At 31.7% G+C, this 22,415-nt stretch overlaps 1 protein-coding gene across 1 annotated transcript; it reads right to left on the reverse strand.

The window, feature by feature from the left end:
• Nucleotides 1–20,977: 20,977 nt before the first annotated feature.
• On the reverse strand, nucleotides 20,978–21,599 carry LOC131033022 (uncharacterized). Its single transcript, XM_057964126.2, has one exon. It carries the CDS (start codon nucleotides 21,532–21,534, stop codon nucleotides 21,094–21,096), a length of 441 nt encoding a protein of 146 aa, XP_057820109.1. The 5' UTR covers nucleotides 21,535–21,599; the 3' UTR covers nucleotides 20,978–21,093.
• Between the last annotated feature and the right edge of the window lie 816 nt (nucleotides 21,600–22,415).

A 22,415-nucleotide genomic window follows, 5' to 3' on the forward strand; every position in this document is an offset into this window, starting at 1 on the left:
AAAAGCTTACAAGGTGATAGATATTTCATGCTAATCATTGATGACTATTCTAGAATGTGTTGGGTTACTTTTCTTAGAGAAAAATTAGAAGCACTTGGGAAATTCAAACTATTCAAAGCAATGGTAGAAAATGAAACCGGTAAGAAAATCAAATGTCTAAGATCGGATCAAGGAGGTGAATTTACATCTAAGGAATTTAATGCATTTTGTGAAGTAAATGGAATCAAAAGACAATTATCAGTACCCCGGACACCACAACAGAATGGAGTTGTAGAAAGGGAAAATAGAACTATCTTGGATGCAGCTAGAAGTATGTTATCTGAAGCAAATCTACTACATGTATATTGGAGAGATCCAGTAAGTACAACGGTTTATACATTCAACAAAGTTCACATCAAAGGTGAAACTGGTAAGACCCCTCATGAACTATGGTTTGGCATTACTCCTACTCTTAAATATTTCAGAAAATTTGGAAGTAAATGTTATATTAGAAGAGATAAGTATATTGGCAAATTTGATCCTAGAAGTGATGAAGGAATATTTCTTGGTTATTCATCTAAAAGAAAAGCATATAGATGTTTTAACAAAAGATTGCAGAAAATTGTTGAGAGTACAAATGTGAAAATTGATGAACAATTTAGAGGAAATTCAAGGTATATAGACTCTGAATCGGCAATAGAGATACTGAAAAATGAACCTACATTGAACCCACTGGTATAGATTGAAGATCCAGTTACACCGATATCATCTGAAATTCCATTGTAATTGAGGAATTGCAACAAACGAAGACACCCCGATATGTAAGATTGAACCACTCTGAAAATCAGATAATTGGGAACAAGTATCAAGGAGTTATGAAAAGAGAAAGACTGGAAAATGAAGAGGTATGTCTTATTTCTCAAATTGAACCATCATCAATTAATGAGGCATGTGAAGATAAGCACTAGATTAAAGCTATGGAAGAGGAATTAGAACATATTAAAAAAAATAACACATGGACATTAGTTCCCCGACCTAAAGACAAAAATGTAATTGGAACAAAATGGTATTCAAAAACAAACTTAATGAAGATGGTAAGGTAATTAGAAATAAAGCAAGACTAGTGTGTAAGGGATATTCTCAAAAAGAAGGAATTGATTATAATGAAACCTTTGCATCGGTAGCTAGAATTGAGGCAGCCAGATTATTCTTGACTTTTGTAGCACACAAGAACTACAAAGTATATCAAATGGATATTAAATGTGCATTTCTGAATGGAGATATTGAATAAGAAGTTTACATTGAGCAACCTGATGGATTTTCTTTGACAAATAACAAAGATATGCTTTGCAGGCTAAGAAAAGCTTTGTATGGGTTGAAGCAAGCTCCAAGAGCTTGGTATGCAAGATTGGATAAGTATCTTTTGAAGATTGGTTTTTCTAAAGGAAATGCTGACAGTAACTTATACTATAAAGTGACTAATGATAACATCTTGGTTATAGAAGTTTTTGTTGATGATATAATCTTTGGAGGAGAAGATAGATTATGTAAAGACTTTTCTATTGAAATGCAACAAGAATTTGAAATGTCTATGATTGGAGAGATAAAATTCTTTTTAGGATTGCAGATTTCACAGACTGATAAAGGTATATTATTGAGTCAATTCAAGTACTTGAAGGAGTCACTAAAGAAATTTGGGATGGAAAACTCTAAACCGGTAAGCACGCCTATGACTACAAATGACAAATTATCACTAAGGGATGAATCTACACTTGTTAATCCAACTAGGTACAAATCTATGATAGGAGGTTTACTGTATTTGACACAAACAAGACTTGATATTATGAATGCAGTATGTATTGTTTCAATATTTCAGAGTAATCCTAGAGAAAATCATGAATCAATAGTAAAAAAAGATTTTTCGGTACTTACAAGGCACTACAAATCTTGGCTTATGGTATCCTAGAGATGAAAACTTTGAATTATGTGCATACACAAATGCAAATTGGGCGGGAGATGTGGATGATAGAAAAAGCACCACCGACGGAGCATTTTTTCTTGGGAGCAGATTAATTTCTCGGTTGAGTAAGAAACAAAGTTGCACATCGTTATCAATACCAAAATCAAAATATGTTGCAGCAACTAACTGTACACAGGTATTATGGCTTAAGCAAATGTTGAAGGACCTAAAGGTAAAATGCAAGGAACCTATAACTATCTATTGTGATAAAACTGCAACAATTGATATATCTAAGAATCCGGTACTACATTCTAAAACTAAACATGTTTCTATCAGATTGAATTTTTTGAAAGAGACTGTTGAAGCAAAAGAAGTAAAACTGGTTTATGCGAATACTAAAGAGCAGATTGCAGATATTTTCACTAAGCCTTTGCCTAAGGAAACTTTTGAATATCTCAGAGATCAGCTTGGGGTCATATCCCCTCTGGTAGAAACTTAGACAGTTGATGTTTGTCATCAATCGACAAAATTAACAGAGAAATCTTTTACTCCGACTTTGATGAGGAGAGATACTTCTTAGAGGGAGTAGTTGGTATATTGAATTGGTTGGTATTTTGTATTTGAACTTGGTTTTGTAGTAAGTTTGGCATTTGATGTCAAATGGGGAGCTATTGATATGGAAAAACACAAATAAAAACACATGTTACTCTCAAGGGGAGAGATTGTATTACTCTCTGTATTTGAATTTTGATTTCTAGTTATAATCTCTTTTGGGAGATTGTTGTTTTTGGTATTTGGCATTTCTGTTTTGGCACTTTGATGGTTTTTCCATCTTGTATTGCCATCAATGCCAAAGGGGGATATTTTTGGTATTTTGGTTATGTCGATATGGTTTTGTCATTGATGTCAACACCTATTAATACTTATCAATTCTAGCACTTTTGAGAATTGACAATGCTCACCGACAAGCAAGTTACTTATGCACAGTCATTGGTATCTGGCACATCGGCATGATATATTGTTCACTGGCACTTGGAATGACATAAAAAATACCTAGTTATGTTGAAGACATCATTTGGACACTTTGTCTTGGAGATTTGTTCATTGGTATGTTCGTGTTTGCATATTTGTTGTTACTGACAAATAGGTGTAGGTTATGCACCGTCAGGCTTATCTATTCCAGATCAACATGAAATGCTTTGAAGATAACTTATTATTGTTGTAAATGCATTAAGCCGACATGTTGAATCAAATATTGCATCAGTTATTGATTTTCTTGAAATTGTTTTTATTATAATATCTTTTAGAGCCGACCTACTAAAATTGGTCTTAGGTTATGGTATATATGTAAAATCTTATTTGTAAGATCAAAATGTGATTGGAAAAAAGAAATCATAAGAAGGTATATGCGAGAATTAGTAGAGCTATACATGCAGACATCATTTGAAGGTTGAAGGAAGGTTTTTGTGAAGGTATATCAGAACTACACCGGTACTGAATCCGAGATATGAAGATGCTATTTTGAGCAGTACATTTTTATTGGATTTAACCATCCAATTGTAGTCAGTGTGACTCCTATTTGTGTTTGATCAGTGATCTCTAGGTGCTTGGCCTTTTTGCATGTGCAGACCCCATTTGTATACACATACTATCTATAGTAGTATCATCTGATTGTGGTTAAGGTTTCCCATCGTGGTTTTTCCCCTTAAAGGGTTTCCACATACAAACATTGGTTTTATGTGTTGTGAATGTTATTGTCTTTTTGTTTGATGCATTAATCTTTACCATTACTGGTATTAAGCATTAATGTTGGTTAAGTTATTTTCGGTTTAAATTTATTAGACAACTGATTCACCCCCCCCCCCCCACCCCTTCTCAGTTGTCTCTAGGACCTAACATCACTTTGTACTATTGAAAGTGAAATGGGTGCCCATTTTTAGAATTAGGCACTCGTTTCATTAAATAATGGGCACCCATTTCTGAAAAAGATCTGTTGGGCTGAAATGTGGCCCACAAGAAGAAATCCCAATGATTGAATGATTTTCAATCATTGCCTGATAGGTATGATCTACAAAGAGAATGTTTTGATTAATCACTCTCTTTTTTTATCTTATTATCGATTTGGTAAGGAGATCAATTCAAATTCAAAATCTGGTGCGGCCATGGGATCAAATCAATGTTGGAAGAGGCAAAGGAAGGTTCTAACAACTAAGGAGATTGTAACAAATAGGGAGAAGGAGGCAATATGTCAAGGAGAGAGAAGAGAAAGAATGAGACAAATATATTCAAGTTCCACAATCATTTTAGAAGAGGAGAACATCAATGAGACCATAAATGTTGACAAAAGAAACATAATAGAACCATTTAATTCAGGTGCATCTTCTAATCCATTATTGGATACATGTACGTCTTCACAACCCTATGTTTTTTCTCATGAAGAAATTGGTGATTTAGTAGAAGCATATTACTTATTAAATCAAATGCCAATTGAAAATCAAACCCCAAATGAAATTAGAACTCAAGTTAAAACCGAAATTGAAATCCAAATTGAAACCCTAAATGAAACTAGATCTCAACTTGAAACTTAAAATGAAACTAGATCTCAACTTGAAACTTAAAATGAAACCAAAATAGAAACTCCAAATGAAATTGAAAATCCACTTGCAACTGAAACCAATAATGTGGATGTAGACATGGAAACACCAATTGAAAATGAAACATGTTAGAATGATAATAAAACGAATGAAAATTTTGAAATTAAAAGTGATGTACTAGATAATGTTCTTGGCTTGGTTTCATGGAGATAGATTAGGACACATGCAAATAGATTGCTTAGGCATTTTTTTATAGTAATAAATTTGGGTTTCAATGTCAATTAATGGTACAACTAATTAAAATGACTAAAATACGAAAAGTGATGAAGAAGTTAGGATTTTATGTCAAACCCAAGAAGAAGGATGAGTCTTTTAAACAAGTTGTATCGACTGTTGCTAGTGCCTTTGATACAATCAGAAATAAAAGTCATTCTAAAGATAAAAATATAGCACAATGGGTAATAACAATAAATTTAGTAAGCCAAACAACTTCTGATATAATAATGATGAATAACATAAGTGGATATCTTAATATTCGTCGTAAAAATTTGTCAAGAGCTGTAAAAAGAAGAGTTAACTTTGAAAGTGATACGGTAAAAAATTTGTGGACTTTTAGTGGTAGACTACCAAGGTCTGATATGAAACTTACTGGTGAAGTCAAAACTTTGATCGAAAAATTCTGGCACGATAATACGAGAGTATCACCTAATGCTAGAGATGTTATTAAATTAAGATTTGGGTCAAATATTCGTGATCCACATCCAAAACACCTATTGGACATTACTCAAACTAAATTGTACAAATTTTTTTTGGATGATATTGTGTTGACTATTAGCATTTGTCAAAGGTCTTTTAAAAAGTGTAAACCTTGGTATGTTCGAATTAACAAGAAAAGAGTCACATGTTGTTGCAAAACTCATGTTCAATTTTGCTATCATTATGATGTATTCCGATATATATGTGTTACCATGCATAGTAATGGAATATTGCAAGAATGTGGTATAAATATACCACCTGAAACTATAAAGGACTTTATATCAAGTTTGTTTTGCAACCCACCAAATGAGCAAATTTTTCTTTTCAATGCATGTGTTTCCAGTGTATGTGATATATGTGGCAATCTTGCATTGTTGGATGAATGTTTGCATGAAAATATTTCAATTGATTTTGGACAACAATTAGTTGATGTTAAATTATTTAAAACTATTGAGTATCCACTAAAGGATGGAAAGGTTGGAAGACAGTGCAATCTAATCACTGAAAAAGTTAGTGTTCATGCATTTATGAATCAATTTAAGAGTAAGATCGTACCTAAATATGTTAAACACTCTCAAAATGCTAGATGGATCGATGGTCAGTTTTGAATATGTAAGGATACATTTCCTATTGGTAGTATACTTTCGATCGTTGACTTTGCAGAGAACTACACACTTGCACCACAAGATGAGGTTCAATCATAATACTACAATTTAGTGCAAGCATTAGTTTTTGTCCATATTGTCTATAGGCATGCACCAAATAGTACAAAAGAGGATCATAAAATTTTGAGAGAGTACCATTTCTATATGAGTGATAATAAGTTACACTCATTTGGGCTTGTACAATATTGCTTCAAGACCTTTTTTGAGAATTTGAGGGAGAGAGAAATTCAGATGACACAACATCTAATATGGTCAGATAATTGCACAAGAAATTCAAGAATGCTAGAATGTTTTATTGGTTGAGTAGGATTCATAAGAAAACTAATATCAAACACATGTGGAGATTTTTTGAGGCTTGACATGGGAAAGGAGAACATGATGGTGCTGGTGCATGTGTTAAGAGAGCCCTTTGCAGAGAGCAACTCAAGTTCAAGGAAAAGGCTAAATTTAAAAATGCAAGTGCAATTGTGGATTGGTGTAGTGCAACTTTATCCACAGGATCAAGTTAGAGATCTACAATTAGATGTTTCTTCTGATTAGTTAAAGAGGAGAATATCCTTCCAAGATATGATTGTGATACAATCAATGGGTCAGCTAGATGGCATTCATTTAAGATTTATAATTCTAACACATGGACTATATGGAATAGAGAGCTTGCATGTTTCTATCAATTTTGTGTTGCAGGTGAAAGGAAAGAATGCAAGAATACATAATGGGTCAAAGAATGGCAACACAAATCCTTAACACCTAGTGAGACACAATATCAAGATGTTAGAAGAAATGAAGAACCAGATCATGCATTTGCATTAGAAGATTGTGATTGTGTTGCAGACCTCATACAACTTGGTAATTTAATTCAATTTCTTGTTTATAACTTTAAATTATATATTTTTATGTATTGTCATATAACTTATGATTATATTTGAATTATAAATTCTAATAGGTTTTATTTCTACATGTACTTAAATTTGTTTTCTAGGACATGTGTATGCTATTGTTGCACCTAAAGATAATGATGAGCAGGTTGAGTATTGGCTACCTAGACGTGTAGAACCTAAAAAAAAGTTGATATGTGATCAAGTAGATGATGATGGTTTTTAGTATCTAGATGGGTTTGTTGTGGTAGTTGGCACATGGCTACACAAATACTTAACAAGTAGGAATGACTTACCAGGAAGACTACCAATCAGAAAAGAAGATTATACACTATTCTCATTTGGTGGTGGCAACAAACATCAAATTAGAAAGATACAAAGGTAGACCTACTAATAAGGTATTGTGGACACTTTCAGTAGAAGAGCATGAGGCAATCATAGACGCATTGCAGAAGAGAGAGGATGCAGATGGTACATTAGGTTGAATCAAATTTATATACATGTAAGTTTGTGTGAACTCTTTTATATTTAATTATGATAAAAAAATTTCTTTGTCCCTTTAACATTGTATTTGTCTACATTTGATACAATTTTGGTTTCATAAACAATATTGTATTAGTTATCTTCTTCTTAATATTATTTTGTGCACATTGTAATTGTGTTACAATCATTCTAATTTTTTATTGTGTTACATTGTATTTGTCTAGTTTTGATACAATTTTGGTTTCATAATAATTTAATGTTATTTTGTGCACATTGTAATTGTGTTACAATCATTCTAATTTTTTATGATATATTTATTTTATCATACTCTCTTCATAGATTAAATGTAAGTTCTTGATTTTATTATTATTTTAAGAATAGGATGTTATTGTAAATTGGGATGATTATTTTATTCAATTATAAACTATTGCACTATAAGATGATCAATCATAATGTTAAAATATAAAGTCATAAATAGATCATATATAATCACTAGAGGGTACCAAATCACATAACAACTGATCATATATAATCACAAGAGGGCACCAAATCACATAACAACCGATCATATATAATCACATAAGAAGACCTCATATCATAATAGCAAGGAAATAACATAATAAAAAGTCCTATATGTAATCACATAACAAGTCCTGATGACATAATAACAAGTCTTGAAAAAATAATAACAAGGAAATGACATAATAACAAGTCTAAATAACATAATAACAAGTCCCAAGATAACATAACAAGTGTCATCATAAAAAGTTCATAATACAATAACATGACATGATCTAAAATATATAAGCTAAGAACTCTCGTGCACCTCATCTGCGGTCCTCTTCACTCCACATGAAGGTGGTTGAGATGAATCATCCCATTGCATGTGGTCTTGAGATGTACCATCATGTGTGTGTACACTATCAGTGTCTCCACCTTCCTGTACATTAGAAAAATATTTTACATGAGAAGAATATTTAACATGAGAAGAAGTTACTAGCATAATTCACTTATAAACTAATTAAATACTGAAATTTTAAAATAAATTACGATATGACCGTGCTCTACAATGCCCTCATTGGTACACAAAGGTCCACTATCACGAACAATAAAAGTGGTTGTAGTCAAGTCCTTTAAAAAAAACAGTGTACAACAATTTTGATAATCCCTATAAAAGCTAGGTACATAGTATAAATAAATTAGAAATTATTTTTCTAATCATCACTACAAATGACAATGTTGACGGTTGCATCTGGCTCAATCCCATAGCCATACCAATACTGGTAGTGGTATTGACCTAGACAACATATATAAAGCATGAATCAAACTTGTATATACATAAATTATAAAGTATATATATAGACTACAAGTTTATAGCAGAAAAGAATACATATGGTGTGTCATGTGCAACTAAAGTAACTAATGGGTGAAGGCGTACATGTGATGCACCATCAAACAATCCAGAAGCCTACAATTGAAAAAAATAATGAATATGAATCAGAGTTGTACGTAAATTAGTAAGAATATAAACACTTCAAATTAATAGATGAAAAACATACTAGTCGTATATGCAGCTGAGCCTCAGCGGTTGATGGGTCACATGAAGAACTAGCCACCTCGGTGCTACATGAAACACCCTACAAAATTGAAAAAAATATTATACACATCATTACATTAAAAATTTAATTATTTATTTTAAATTTACATATCAATACAATGTATCTAGATGAAAGTGCATACCGTAAATGGGGCACCAACATCTCTAGGTATCAAGGTAACATGATGTTGGTCCCTCAATGATGTGGTATGATCCATCCTCTGTTCAGAAAAATTTACTCGTGTTATGGTTTATATGTGTATATATAAGGAATTTAATATTGCACTGTAAATTATATAAATAAATTTGGACCTCTCTAGGCTGATCATCATCTGCACATAAGAGACCAACATATGAAGAGATGGCATCAGCATGTGTAGCCTCCTCGACATCATCATAATTGCCATGGGCAGCATCAGCATCATCAAAATCACCATCTCCTCTAGGGGAAACCTCACTCTATGGACCTGTACATACATTCCCACAACTTGTGCAAACATGTGCCATGCTGGGGGAAATCCTCACCTCGCACAACTATTGTACCAAATTGCCCGACAGGGCACTTAATGAACCAAGAGCAGAGTCCACCACTCAATGATGGGAAGGTGTTGGAACAACCGATGCAGGACGAGGAACCAAGTGATCATCACGCACACGGTTTCTAACTCTGTCGCTCAATTTGGCCCCTGGCATATCCTGGGGCATGCCTCTCCGAACCCCCTAAAATGATCTAATGTCAAAGTAATTGGGTTTTTTAATTAAAATTGAGCCCATAATTTTTTCAAAAAATACATTGGCACCTAATGATTGGAGTATGGCAAATAGTCAAAGACCATCTACCACCACTCCCAAAAGTGTCTAGCTATGTAAGGGTGCCTACACCATCGAATAGAGATCTATGGCTTCTTCGGATCTATCTCTTCACCCATCTTAGGGTTCACAAAATATTGTTTCAAATCCATTTTTTTTATTTCCAATTCATTGACTTGTTTATATGATAGGCCATCAGCATAAAAAGCATGCAATCCCTCCCTCCAACAATGATAACTATCCAACTCACTATCTAAAGCCTATACAGATTGAACAATCCCTTGCATACTATCTGCAAGGTGTAACAGTTGTGGAGGAGGATGAGGCTCACTTCTAATGGTGTGGATATCCCTAATTAGAGAACCAATATTCCTCCTAATGGTTTGCCTCAACTGATTTGGTGGAGGTGGAGGTGGCGCTAGACCTAATAGCTCATCTATCTCAAACTCGTCCATTATGTGAAAATAATCTGCATATATATAGAAACATGAAAATTTACAATTACTATTTAATTTACATTTCACCTTCCAAAAAAACTTATAATTAAATACAATTTACCAACTTAAATATAAAAAAGAGAAACTCACATAGATCTATATTATTAATAGGTGGGTCTATTTTAATAATAAGCATCATTTAAGAAATATTCTACAAAATAAAATATCATAATGCCCATGCAACTCAAACAATACTTTTTTACCTATTTTTCTTAATATATGTCATTTTTTAATAATCATTATATAAATCATTTTTAATATGGAACATGAATTTGATAAATTAATTTGATTTAATATAGATGAATATTATATAAGAAACATGAATTTGATTTAACATCTAAAGATGCATTAGTATAAGTTCCATCAAAATCATAAAAATAATAACGAGAGAGAGAGTAGGTAATATGAGAGAGAGAGAGAGATTAGGTAATATGAGAGCGAGATAATAGATAATTAGAGAGAGATGGTAGGTAATATGAGAGAGAGATGGAGAGAATAAATAATGAGAGAGAGTAGATAATAAGAGAGAGATAGAGATAGAGAGAGAGAGAATAGATAATAAGAGAGAGATAGAGATAGAGAGAGAATAGAAAATAAGAGATAGAGAGAGGATATAGATAATAAGAGAGAGAGTGAGAGAGAGAGAATAGATAAGAGTGACAGCGAGCATATGTAATGAGAGAGAGAGTATGAAATGAGAGAGAGTAGGTAATATGAGAGAGAGATACTATATATAATAAGTGGGAGAGAGAGTATGCAAAGAGAGAGAGAGAGAGAGAGAGAGAGAGAGAGAGAGAGAGAGAGAGAGAGAGAGAGAGAGAGAGAGAGAGGTAAGAAATCTTATGGTATTAAAGGTCCTAATAAGGGGTAGTCAGGTATCTTAATGGGTCCTAGGTATCTTAAAAGGTTGTAGGTTATACTAAGGTGTCCTAGGATATCATTTTAACTTCTAACTATACATGTTTAATATTTATACATAACATTGGAAACACATAGAATGTAACATTTCAAAACGTGATCAATTTAAAGTTGAATTTAAACATAAATTAAACATCAAACTTTTATAAAAGAAACTTATAAATAAATACAACATTTAGAAATATGTTTAAAGATTCAAACTTTATGTAGGATTAAAAGAGAGAGAGAGAGAGAGAGAGAGAGAGAGAGAGAGAGAGAGAGAGAAGGTAATTTGAGATACAAGTTAGAGAGAGAATAGATAATGAGAGATAGAGAGTAGGTAATGAAAGAGAGAGAGAGGGTAATGTGTGAGAGAGGGAGGGGTAATGTGTGTGTGTGAGAGAAAGAGAAACAACGAGAGAGTGGGGGTAATGTGTGTGTGAGAGAGAGGGGGTAATGAGTGATTGAGAGGAAGAGAGAGCGTAATGACAAAGAGGGCAATGTGTACGTGTATGTGTGAGAGAGAGGGGGTAGTGAGTGATTGAGAGGGAGAGAGAGCGTAATGACAAAGAGGGTAACGTGTGTGTGTGTGAGAGAGAGAGAGAGGGGGAATTTATTGTTGATTTTCTAGGGTTTTTTGTTCATTTTTTTTTATCTAGGGTTTATTGTCTATTTCTTGTGTCTAATGTTTATTGTTCATTTACATTTTTGTTTTTTGTTTTTTTCCTATGGTTTTAAGTTTTTACTATTTTTTACTTTTCATGGTTTTTGCAATATTTTAAAACTAAAATCTATTTTAAACATGAAATTAAATAAAATAAAAAACATTTTTCAAACTTTAAAACACCACAATTAAAAAATAATAATAAATTAACATTTTTTTAAGAAAAATAATAATAATTAAAAAAGAATATAAAAAATAAAACTAGGTACCTAGAAGGAGGTAAAAAATGGTTGGGAGAGAAAACGGGTACCTGTGCTCCTCTGAAAAGTTTACCCATTTTTGAAGCAGTGAAAATGATGGAAAATGGTTTAAAAATAAATAAATACATTCAAAAAATGGGTGGCCGTTTTTTGCAAATCAGGTGCCCCATTTGAAAAAAATGGGTGCCTGTTTAGCTTCGGAGACCCGAACCAAAATGGGCACACATTTCTGAAAAATGTGCACCCATTTTTTAATGCCTCAAGCACTCGAAGCGAAATGGGTGCCCGATTCAATGTAAAAATCGGGCACCCATTTCTAGCGGGATCTTTTCCCAACCCGCAGACTTCCTCGGGATTGGGACCCAACTTTTTGCATTTACCCTTGTAATCCTTTGGTTTAAAGAAAGATTAATAATGAATGTTTATGAAAAAAAAACATTTAAAAGAGAGGAATAATTATAATTCTTAAAGGATGATTAAAGGTGACCTTTTCAAATGGATATGATGGTTTGAAAACCACCCCTTAAAATTTATATAAGTAATTTATGTGAGACTTGAAAGGGATCATGAAGATCATTCATGGTAGAAGAAGGTGTTTTAGTGGGTTATGAGCATTTGAAGAAGGGGCACATAGCGCATGTCCAACTTGGGCTACAATGTACACTCAGGAATGTTCTAACTAGGGTTGTGTTATTTATGTTGTGAGGTAGGTTGGGTTCTGTGTAAGAATTGGTTGTTTTGAGGGTTCTATAGCCACAAAGGACCCATTACCATTGGAATTTTTTTAGAGTAATAATAACCATTCCAAGTGTTCAAGATTAAGCACGGGGGCTTCACCTAGATAACTCGGGTTATATCACGTGCATTCATGAAATACTAAACAATCCCCCCATTTTAAAAAAATATTGCCCTAATCTCCTTTTTTGTCATCCCCTCCCAATACACAACCTGAATTAAAAGCCCCCTATTTTTGCTAGATATTGGATTTTTCCATGGCCTGAATTAAAAACCCTCCCATTTTCTAGACAATATAATGTACCCTCATTTTTGGGATATTAAACCCCCCAATATGAATGCACGTGATATAATATTTCCTAACTAGTGAAGTCCCCATAAGATTAAGATAGTATTGAAAAATCTATGATGTTGAAAGATATTGAAAATATTTAATATTTTTGATGATAATGTGATTGAGTTATGTGGTTGATTTATTCGATTTACCATGTAACTTCTTTAACATTCCTATAAATTATTACATGTATGATATGCATTATTATTTATGTTTATTTTGGATCACATTATATATTGTAAAATATGTAAACTTTAATAATTAATCCATAAATTTTGTTGCGAATACATAGTCAACTCTAGGAGAAAAGTACACTCCTTAGACCAGGAGTTATTGATTGTTCAAAACTTGGAATTGTATGTTTCAATCTTGTCATCAAATATACTATCTAAAAATATAAAGAGGAAAGGAAGGTTTTTATTGTATATGGGCTTTCCTAAGTCAAACATTGGGTAATAATTAACCTCCACAACAATAATGATTGTTTAAAGAAAGTGGTGCAGGAGCACCTTAGGTTTAGTACGTTCAAAATTAGTGCTTTGGTTTTGTTTGGTGTTATTCCATGTAATAAGGTCATTTAAGACCTTTTAATGTGTGTTGGATTCCATATTAGGTCACTAGGTGTGTTGGAGTGTCAAGTTGCACAAGTTGTCCATTTTGCTAAAAGTTATCAAATTTGTAAAACATGAAATATGAAGAGTCATAAGTTCTAAATGAGGGAAGTTGGATAGTTGTAACTCAAAAAATGTAGTTGAGAATCATTGTTATATGTTTAAATAATCCTTGAAAGTTCAAATACATAGAGGAGAGGTGGTTGGAGATGGTGATTATTGAAAATCTTGAAGTTGGAATAGTAAAAATATCTCTGTTTTATGCAAATCTGAACACTACCTTGTTGTTTCTTTGCATTGTACACATTTTTATGAATTTATTTTGATCTGGAAATGATTGGGAATTAAATAACATAAAATCTAATTTCTTTTCCTTTGTGTTTCACTCAATTTCATTGAGTTTTGAGGAAGTTATGAACGTTTTACTGGTTACCATTTCCAGATTTTCCCTGTAACATTCCTCTTGTAGCGTATTGTAGGTTCTTGTACAGAATTTTATTGGCTTAAAACCAATGATAAAAGATGGATAAATGAATATAGTTTCATTTTATTTTGGTTTGGTTCAATTTCATGAAGATTTGAAGAAGTTATGATCATTTTTGTAAGTGGAGGTTTGAATCTGCCCAAGGGTTACCAGTTTTGGGGAAAATGGAAAACTCTTATTTTCACCCTTGGATTTTGACAAAAAATTGAGGAAAGGTCTGTAATAAGGTCCTTTTCAGTCTCACCGGATAGATTGGCCTAATTATTTTATTTGTGAAAGTTATAGTTGACCGTTATTTTTTTTTGCATGCATATTTGTCTAATTAAGCCTAGTCAAGAAGAGAAACAATCAAGTTTTGAAGAATTCCGTGTAAATAACCCTACCCTTATTTTGTGATATGTTCAACAATGGTCAAATGGGTATCTAAAATAAGTCTTCTTTATTATGGATCGATTGGGATTGAAAAGTTATGTCCAAAAATGTCCTTTTGAAAGGCTACAAGCAAGAGTGAGGGTTTGTGAAGGAAAACCCACCAATTGGTGATAAAGGGTTTGAAAGAGTGATCTTTTGTAAGTGTTTTGTATTTTTCCACCCTTTCTCTTCATCAGAAAGCTAACCCTTGGAGGGAAAAGGCTGAAAATCTTATAGGAAATGTTGAAATGACAAAATCATACCTTTTGTTATGACCTGAAGTTTTTATGAAAGGTTAATGTTGCTTAATAGTAGTTAATGCGCGTCTTCATTCATGGAGGAACAGATAAATTTGATAAATGATTGTTGACTTGAATGCTTGAATGCTTGGCTTCAAAATTCTCCTCAATTGCCTTGAAGATGCCTAATTAAGTTGCTCAATTGGAGTGACAAGAGTGATAATGAAATTGTTGGATTTGATAATGATGGGGAGTGAGTTGTATTTATACACAACTACACAATTTTGGTTTAAATTTCAAAGAAGCCTAACGTTGGGGAGCGTCTTCTTGCTTATCATTTATTTGATTATTAGGGGATTGATTATGGGCCCAAATAGGATACGAGGCTTAGTTATGGGCCCAAAAAGGATATGGTGTTGGGTGCCATATTCCCAGAAGTCTAGGGTTCTTGGCACACTAGTCCCACCATTTTGAGCCAAAATTTAGGTTAGGGAGCTCAAGATTGTGCTAGGCATCTAGAATTGGCCATGCATAGAGCACAATCAGTCATGAATCAGGTGCATGAGGGACAACCTCCAAAGTGAGCCCATAATGAGTGTGGAATCATAGAAGGATACAATTTATGACACTAAATTAATATTTTTTATTATTAAATATAAGATATGATAATATGATTTAAAACTTCACAAAAATATTAATTACATTTTAGTATTAGAAAGAATCCATAATTTATTAAAGAAAATATTTGGAAGGTATAAAGTTTACAAATTCTCCAACAAAATCCTAGAAGGAATGTGCTTATATGTGGAGGATCAACTATAGAAGCCATTGCAAGTGTTCTAAACATGAACTGTTGGAAATGCAAAGACTAAAGAGTAAAGGACATGCAAATAACTACCAAGGAGAGACTGGGGTAATAAAATATATATTTGTATGATCACTAGACCAATAATTGCATGAAATTGTCATTTCTATTTATAATAATTAGTGGGGTAAATAATTAATAATCCTCATGAATACTTACTACAAGATACATAAACCATAGGAGGATCCAAATTTGCTTTATAAGGGAGATGTGGATCTTAGAATCAATGGCATACTATGAAGAAGTGAGAAGATACAAAATGTGTAAGCCATTGGATAGATTTGTAGCAAGATAAAAAATCATAAGTTGTTTCAACTATTTTTCTTTATGTTCATATCTAGCCAATCACACTATCACACTATTTAAGAGTTGTGAAATGAGTGTTTAGTATTTTCATGTCATGTCATTGACATAACCTATTTTAAAAATATTTTTCTAATTTAAATGTGATTATTTTAAAGTTTTTTCTTGATACTAAATTAAAAATGATTTAATATTATATTTTTTCAATTTAAATTATTAAATATTCTTATATCTATTTAAATCATAATATATATGATATTTATATTTAATAATTTATAATACACAATATAATAAATATAAATATATAGTTATTTTTTTCATATAGTCATTATGCTTAAAGGCAATAATAAATGAATGACTATGTATTTGCTATACTACTTAATTGTATTACTAGTTTACTCAAAACATTGTGCTTACACTTTTGATGGATCAATATCTATTTTCTCTACCTTTCATGTACACAAGCTTCTATACTTTGAGTTTATACTAATTCCAAACTATGAGCAATAACATTAATCAAATCTTTTGGTTTGACTAATTATTACTTGAGCAATAATATTAATTAAATCACATAGAGATCAAATAAAATTTGTTTTTATTAATTGTACAAATTATTATAGTGAAGATCTATTATTTTTTCACTAATCTCCACAAGAACATTATCCCTCTATAAAATGAACGAAACAGTTCATATAGCTCAGAACAATTGCTCTTGCAACAATGTTTAACATAAATTTAATTGTACTTTGGGTCAACACAAGTTTCTATTTATTGTCTAGAAGGTTGCTGCAGTTTGAAAGGAAAGTCTTATTACAAGCTGCAATTTAAGCATTTAATGGCTATGTAATGTGTACAGTTTTGTAGAAATATCTCAGTAGGAGTTCCCACAGATTATCAACTGGTTCTAATTTATTAAATTTTTGTGATGTATATACAATTGAATGTAAAAAAATATTTGATCTATCAAAATTTATAAATACAATTATAAATCATTCACTTTCATTGTTATATCTATGAATACAATTATGACTTATCATATTAATAATTAAAGAAAAGATAATTCCTACTTATGATTAATTAAAAACCATAATTTAAACCCATATTCAATGTAACAATAACTATTCAATAATAAAATGCTTGAATCAGACTAAATTCATTCTAAATTAAATGCTTGATAATATATCAGTCTTACGATTTTTAATAGAATTAAAATCTTACAAAACTAACATACATAATAATTTTTATTTAATCAATTTAATAAAGCAATATAATATTAAAATCATAATAACTATTTATTTTTTCTAGTGGATCAAGCAGTTTTTCATAAGTAGATGGACCTATCTACAAGTTGGGCTGACACCAAAGCTTGAAGCATCAAAGGTAGGAGAGAAGGGTCCAACATGGAACTTCAATTTCCCATTGCTCACATCTATTTCAGATATAGACACCCAAAAAAATGACACTTTTACCTTCACACCATGTAAATTTTTCAATGATCCTGGACTTATATTCCCCCAGATGTTGCTCATATACTTGATCTTGTGCCCTGCAACCTTGATTTTGCATGCTCCATCCAAAAATACCTGAAAACTTCCATCTGGATTTAAGACATAGTTGTTGGCATTTGCAGGTAGAATACCCCTTGGAAATTGGAAGGATTCCAAAACATCATACACAGACTTCTTTTTATCCAAACATTCTGCAGAAATCATGAGTGCAGAAAAAACAAGGACTGCTAATAGCAGAGCTCTGAACTGTCTAAGCATTGTCATATTGAATAGTCTTGCTGAGCTCTGCACCAACTGTATATCAAATTCAATCCATTAAAAGCTATCTTGATGAATTCTTCAGAAGAGGTTTATGTGTAAAGAGCTTGCATTAATTGCTGAAAGGCTAAGAAATATGAATTTAAATGATTATCATTGAAATATACAAAATGAGTATTCATACAGAATCCAAATAACATCATCCTCCTATTTGTAATGATAGTAAAATAAAGATGAATATGTGTAAATGTGTAAATGTAAATCTTGAGATAAGAAACAAATACATGAAACCAATATTAATGATAGTAAAATAAACTACTACACACCAGAAACCTATGAAAGTTAGAGCCTCTTTGTTCCACTTCTGAAACTCCTCTGAAATTGATAGGCGAATAGATGGTGTTGCAATGGTTATTAGTTCATCCATGCTCAGCTTAAATAGAATTACACATGCGGCATTGTCGATGGAGTTTCTATCCTTTCTGTTTAGGTTTCGATTTGTATTTCAATCTTTTGGATTTGATTTTTCATATTTCCTTGAGCTGCTAAGAAACATTCCAAAACTTCCTTCAAAGTTTAATAGAATTGTGAAATGCTAAGAGTAATTTTGCAATCTTTTTAAATTGTGTTTTTAAATGATATTATTAATAGTAATCTTAGAATGAAGAATCTCTTCAAAACTTGTAAGAATAAAAACATAATATTTATAGGAAAAAATCACTGAAACATTATAATTAAAAGATTAAAATTATAATTATTAATTTCTTATTTATTAAATTGAAATTGATTTTTTTTATTTGTTGCCTTAATAATTGAATCTTGTGAATGAAAAAATAATGTAATTAACAATGAACTTAAATGATTACAAATGATACATTCCGTTTTTCTAATCTCAAGAATGCCTTGAATTGGCAATATGAAAGTGAATCATGAAAAAAAGAAAACATATGACAATATAATATAATTTTACTCTTCCAATTGTTGAGCAAAAAGGAAACCTCAGAGCAACAAAAGTTTTTATGGAAGCAAAGATCAAAAGTGCATCCTGTATGCTACATAGACAAAAGTGGAACAGAGAAAACTATCCAAAAAGCTAAAACAAAGTGCACTTTGTCAGGTAAAAAGTTGTGGACATTGCATAAAAATCAGCAGCTGGAGATGGAGAACTCTCTCGTTTACAATCTCATCTCCTCCAAGGAATTCAGATCATTGTAGAACTACAGAGAAAATTGAACAAGATATGAGAATCATGGGACCAATTTTCTGCAGCTATGAAGATAGAGTTTGGAGATTTAAGAATTACCATTTTCTATTTAAAAAGTGTCTTATGTTTTCTTCTTTGTGCATTATATTCTGGTTTCACTCTAAGATACTCTCTGAACAATAATGTATTGGTGTTAATGGAGAATGCAAAATAATATTTTGCTCCTGTGGAAGGCCTATATTGTTTATTATTGCAAGGCTTATATTGTTTATTATTGCAATATGTTCAATTTTAGAAAGTTGAATACATTGAGATTCTAAAGCAATTTTTTTTTTGATGGATAAAAGGCATAGTCAGATTAATATATTGATTCAAATGAAAGTTTACAACATTAAATCCCAGATTTCCTAAAAAGTCCGGAGGGCTTAAAGACAGAAGATATGAAAGTATATCCCTGAGTATATACAGAAAAGGAAAACCGACTCCAAAGCCCTCAAAAAATTTCTGGGCTCGAAACGGACATAGACTTTTACTTAGAAACATTAATGCTTATCAAACCTCATAAAGCATTCAAAAATATTTTGAAAGTTTGAAGCTACTAAAACCAAAGCATGGCCAAATTTTTATGAAAGTTTTTGTTTTAGCAGAGAATTTAAAAAACCAACTAAAGGCTCTGAAACGGCCTCAAAAGGAAAAAACCCAAACTTAAAACACCTATTTGGTTAAGAATCCTCTTCTGGCATTGGTGGAGGCATTGGAGCTCCCCCTCTTCCAACTTCGAGGCAAGACACCATTAAGTCTGGCGAATTCTAAAAGCTCTTCTTCCCTGCCCAAATATTCTGGATTTTCCCCCAAAAAATACCATTTTAGGAATCTGAGGTCCATGCCTGCAAAGATTCTATGCTTTTGAAGGTCCTTGCCAGTAAGATCAAGCAGAAAAAGGTAGAATTTGATCAGCTGACCAGGAATGTTGAAGAGAATATTCCAAAGCAAATTGATATAATTATTCTTCACTTTTGTTTTAAACAAGTGAAATGTCTCAAGGATCAGCTGATAGCTCAGTAATGCAAAAGGAAAAACATGGCAGCTAAGGTTATTAACATTGCTCAAGCACCAACTAATCTGTTCTCTGCCATACCCTTAACTTAGGAATATATGACTTTTTTTCAGTATCCTCCTTATTTCTGTTGAATTTTCTTCTTATTCTATGGGCAACATTTTGTCTACAGTTGATCAGCAATTGTTGTGTTACTGTAATCTCCACAGTTGTAAACAGTGTTTTACAGAAATTAGTCTCCCTGTAAGTTCGGAAAGTTCTAGATCTAAAGGGGTTTGATCTAGAACTTTCTTATATGAATTTCATGTACAATTAAACTACTATTTTTTCTACAAAATATATGATTTTTAGATAAAAATTCATTCCTAGAATTTTTTAATTTATGTTGGGGTGTTATTTGTGAGTACAGGTAGCAAAAAAACATTTGAGCAACAAGAGATTTTTGTTTTATTCGTACACTGCCCTGCTGCAGCAGTAGGGTTATGCTTCTCGACATAATTAACATAATTATCGTCATATTAATAATTATAAAAAAAAAAATTTACTTATAATTAATTTTAATTATTTGATAATAATATGTTTTAATCATATTAAATTCAATAAATAGATGATTAAAATTATTTTTATATAAAAAGTAAATGAGTTTCAATTTAAAAATTTAAATCTATTGAAATTTTAATTGAAATTCAATTCATTATGCCTCTTGAAATAACAATAAAATGCTTAAATCATACAAAATTCATCTAAAATTTCATTCGAATTAAATGCTAAATAATATATATATGTCTGATTTTTTAAAAATAGAAATAAAATCTTACAAAACTATGCAACTTACATAAGAATAATAATCCATATTTAATCAATTTAATAAAGCAATAGCATATTAAAATAATAATTATTTCATGGTCTTTATATACATATTACAATTAGTCTGTATATCGCTATTTCAGATTCTTAAAGAACCTTTAGTGTTTTTTCCTTTCTGTTTTCTTCTCTGGGTTAGTGGATTAAGCAGTTTTTCATATCTCCTATATGAATTAGATGTTCCTATTCACAAATTGGGGTGTCATCAAAACCTGAAGCATCAAAGGCAGCAGAGAAGGGTCCAACATAGAACTTCAACTTTCCCTTGCTCAACTTTACTGCAGACACATCCAACCAGACAAATGACACCTTCACTCTCACACCCTTCAAATGCTTCAATGATCCTGCACTTATATTCCCCATGACTTTTTTCTCATACCTGATCTGGTACCCTTTTTCCTCAATCTTGATGTTGCATAATCCATCCAGAAGTACCTGAAAATTTCCATCTGCATGTAAGAAATATTCCTTGGCATTTGCAGGTAGAATACCCTTTGGAAAATTGAAGGATTCCAAAACATCATACACAGACTTCTTATCATCATGACATTCTGCAGAAATCATGAATGCAGAAAAACAAAGGACTGCTAATGGCAGAGCTCTCAATTGTGTAAGAATTATCATATTGAATTGGCTTTCTGAGCCTGGATAAATTGTATAGCAAATTCACTCCATTATCAACTATCTTGATGATTTTTTAGAAGAGGTTTATGTGTAAAGAGCTTGCATAACTTGCTGAAAAGGTGTGCTGAAAGGCTAAGAAACATGAGTTTAAGTGCTTATCATTGAATTATAGAAAATGGGTATCATAGACAATCCAAATGACACCATCCTCCTATTTGTCAAAAAATAATTTCCAAACGTGAAAGGTGAATATTCAATCTGGAGCTCATTCCAAAGAGCTCGGAGTGCATCTACACCGTCCAGTACAATATTTCTGACAATAGATTTGCACTTCTTTAGACAATTCTAAGAAGAACTATATTCGATTGCGTGTTGATCATCTCAACGATTTTGAGCAAGTAATGTAATATAAAGGGAAAGCAAAATAAAATAATTCCCTTGTTCCATTTGTTATCAGAATCTTTGCTTGTTAGTTTATAGTGTTTGATTCGTACAAGATAAATTTCAGGTCTTTGAAATTTGCTTCCTAGTTTTTATATTGATGATTGTTTGCAATGTTTGTAGAATCCCTGATGCATGGCTTCATGAACAAGAATCGATTTAAAATGTCTTAATCAAAGTTGTTGGAGAATAAAAATGTTTAATTATAATGATAAATTAATTTGGCATAAAGTAATGAGTTATGAGTTAATATTTAAAATGTTTTGATTTGAAAAATTTTCGATAGGGCCCAAACCCTTAGTTAATGTAAAAAATTTAGGGTTTGATCATATAACTATTTAGAAATATATAAATTGTTGGTGTTCTACTCTAGTTTAGATTTGTATCTAAAAGCTTAATCTTGTAGGTTGTGTTTAGAAATATTTTTGAAGAATATATTA

This window comes from Cryptomeria japonica, chromosome 3 (genome assembly GCF_030272615.1).
Source record: "Cryptomeria japonica chromosome 3, Sugi_1.0, whole genome shotgun sequence".
Taxonomy (NCBI): Eukaryota; Viridiplantae; Streptophyta; class Pinopsida; order Cupressales; family Cupressaceae; genus Cryptomeria; species Cryptomeria japonica.

Bases quoted from the DNA above. Each gene is read 5' to 3' on its own strand.
- LOC131033022 (XM_057964126.2), bottom strand. From the start codon at position 21,534: ATGATAATTCTTACACAATTGAGAGCTCTGCCATTAGCAGTCCTTTGT.